Source organism: Temnothorax curvispinosus, unplaced genomic scaffold (assembly GCF_003070985.1).
Source record: "Temnothorax curvispinosus isolate PA1 unplaced genomic scaffold, ASM307098v1 QBEX01003620.1, whole genome shotgun sequence".
Taxonomy (NCBI): domain Eukaryota; kingdom Metazoa; phylum Arthropoda; class Insecta; order Hymenoptera; family Formicidae; genus Temnothorax; species Temnothorax curvispinosus.
In genome coordinates, this window is record NW_020213400.1 from 1 (window position 1) to 2,094 (window position 2,094).

At 33.0% G+C, this 2,094-nt stretch overlaps 1 protein-coding gene across 1 annotated transcript; it reads left to right on the plus strand.

The window, feature by feature from the left end:
• The first annotated feature begins 58 nt into the window (after positions 1 to 58).
• LOC112452699 lies at positions 59 to 1,793 on the plus strand. Its single transcript, XM_025013036.1, has 2 exons — positions 59 to 245; positions 1,049 to 1,793. Exons 1-2 carry the CDS (start codon positions 175 to 177, stop codon positions 1,335 to 1,337), a joined length of 360 nt encoding a protein of 119 aa, XP_024868804.1. The 5' UTR covers positions 59 to 174; the 3' UTR covers positions 1,338 to 1,793.
• The last annotated feature ends 301 nt before the right edge of the window (positions 1,794 to 2,094 follow it).

The following is a 2,094-nucleotide window of genomic DNA, read 5'->3' on the forward strand; positions in this document are numbered from 1 at the left end:
CAACACGGGAAACGTGCTTAACCTATTTTCAATTTATTTGTCAGATTAGCATAGCATTGTACTACGACGCAGTTTACGAATATTCCGAATCGAGAATATTACGAACAGAAACCTCAACGGAGTAAAGTGAATAATACCGTATACCATAGAGAAGACAGTAAACGAAGTAAATATATGCAGAGAAGTCGCGGACGACTTGCGTATATATTTCGATTTCGCATATTACCTCATCTCCTGTTATATAGGTAAGAAAAAGAGCAATATATTTTTCTGTAAAATCTTCCTTGCTAAGCAACGAACAATTAATGAGTAAAATTAAGGCTAGTATACATAGTCGGTTCTTATTTCAAGACAGGCTTAAGGTTGATAATATATACGGCTCTGTTATATCTAACAATCGAGTGATTAGTTTATAACATCTCTCTCTCTCTTAAGATTACTCCAGCCGGCCTTAAATATAAAAGATCCGACAATGAAATACTACCCTACAACTTTATTAAGTGTTCCATTAAGATCTGCTGTGAGAAATTGATCAATCACAATCGAATGTGAGGAAAATAATTAACTATGATTGATTAATTTCTTAGGACTTAAGGATCACTACATATATCTTAAGGATTACTAATTATATATCTTCAGCTTATTTTCTTCAGTTTATAATAATTGACGAATTAATAACTATAAGACATACAGAGGTAAAGAAATATAAGAAATTTTATATTTTATTACTGTAATTTATCACGCGGTGCAATCTTTCGAACATCCCTCATTATTATAGCGACACGCTAATTTTCTTGGAATTTTTGATTGCCGAAAAAAAGATCTCCTGATCTCGGCAGACCAGGCAGCGACCTGGATTTGAAATTACTGTGATTATATAATTGTAATCTACAGTCGCAATAATCCATAGTAGATTTGGTAGAATATTTCTGAATTTCGATATCTTTGGACCATTGAATACTTTTCTAGAAACATTATGTATCCTGTACACATTTTCTCGATAACGAAAAATGTTTAAACGTTTGTAAAAAAATTATCTTCATTCCAGGACACTCGACGAGCTCCGGGTTTTCCCTATCGATGACGACGGTGAATGTCTGCCAGAAGATGAACAAGATCTCTTCAACAGAAAATTGAATCGCCCAGCATGTCGAGTATTTTCCGCAAGAAGTAAACTCCCCTTTGTGTCTTATAGCAAGAAATTCTGTGTGAGAAAATCGAGTATCACGTCGGCAAGAAATTCGCAAGTGCAAGCACAAAAAATTGTTGTTAGGCATAAATGTATAATGTTGTTTCAACGAATGTTAACTTATTTTTTTATCGCGCTAGCTCTATGAGTGACGTGTAAATTATTTTGTTTAAATATTAACACGGTCTGAGGAGTTTAGAGATGAGAAAAGACGAATGTTTTTTCACGTTTTGTAAAATTCGGATGTCCATTGTGTCTGCACTCTCGCAGCGTTTGGAATTTTCTCACTTTCTCATGATCCTCTTTAGGTAAAAGAAAAGAAAAAGAGTAAATTCAAAACGCCACGATTAACAGTAATTAATGTTTAATTTCGAAGTCTGTCACTTTACATAGTAATAAACAAACGTCATAGATCATATATCATATCAAATTGTATATCGCATATCCGCATATACATATATATATAATACACAAGTGTTTTCCTCGTAGAATAATTTACAAAATCAGACTGTCTAGAAATACAGTTGCGTCCTGTTCCTGCTCGGTTCTGTTTTCCGTTATTTTTTTCTTTCTTTTTTTATATAATCACAGCTTATCCTGATACGTAAAAAAAACATTGCTATTGTATTTTCCTTTTTCCGTTCGATAATTAATCGACACAATCAGAGAGTTTCTCTGAGACATTCGTAAACTGCGATATGAGAATTAAGGTTTCTCTGGGATATTCGTAAACTGCGTCGTAGTGAAATGCTGGGCCAGAGATTCTGGAATATTTATCACAGTAGGTTGCGCCGGAAGTATAAGCTGAAATAAATATCAGTGATATATTTGTATGATATTTGTTTTCAGTGAAAGATTAGTTTTTAACATAAATTACAATCCTTGTATAATTTTAATTTAAATAT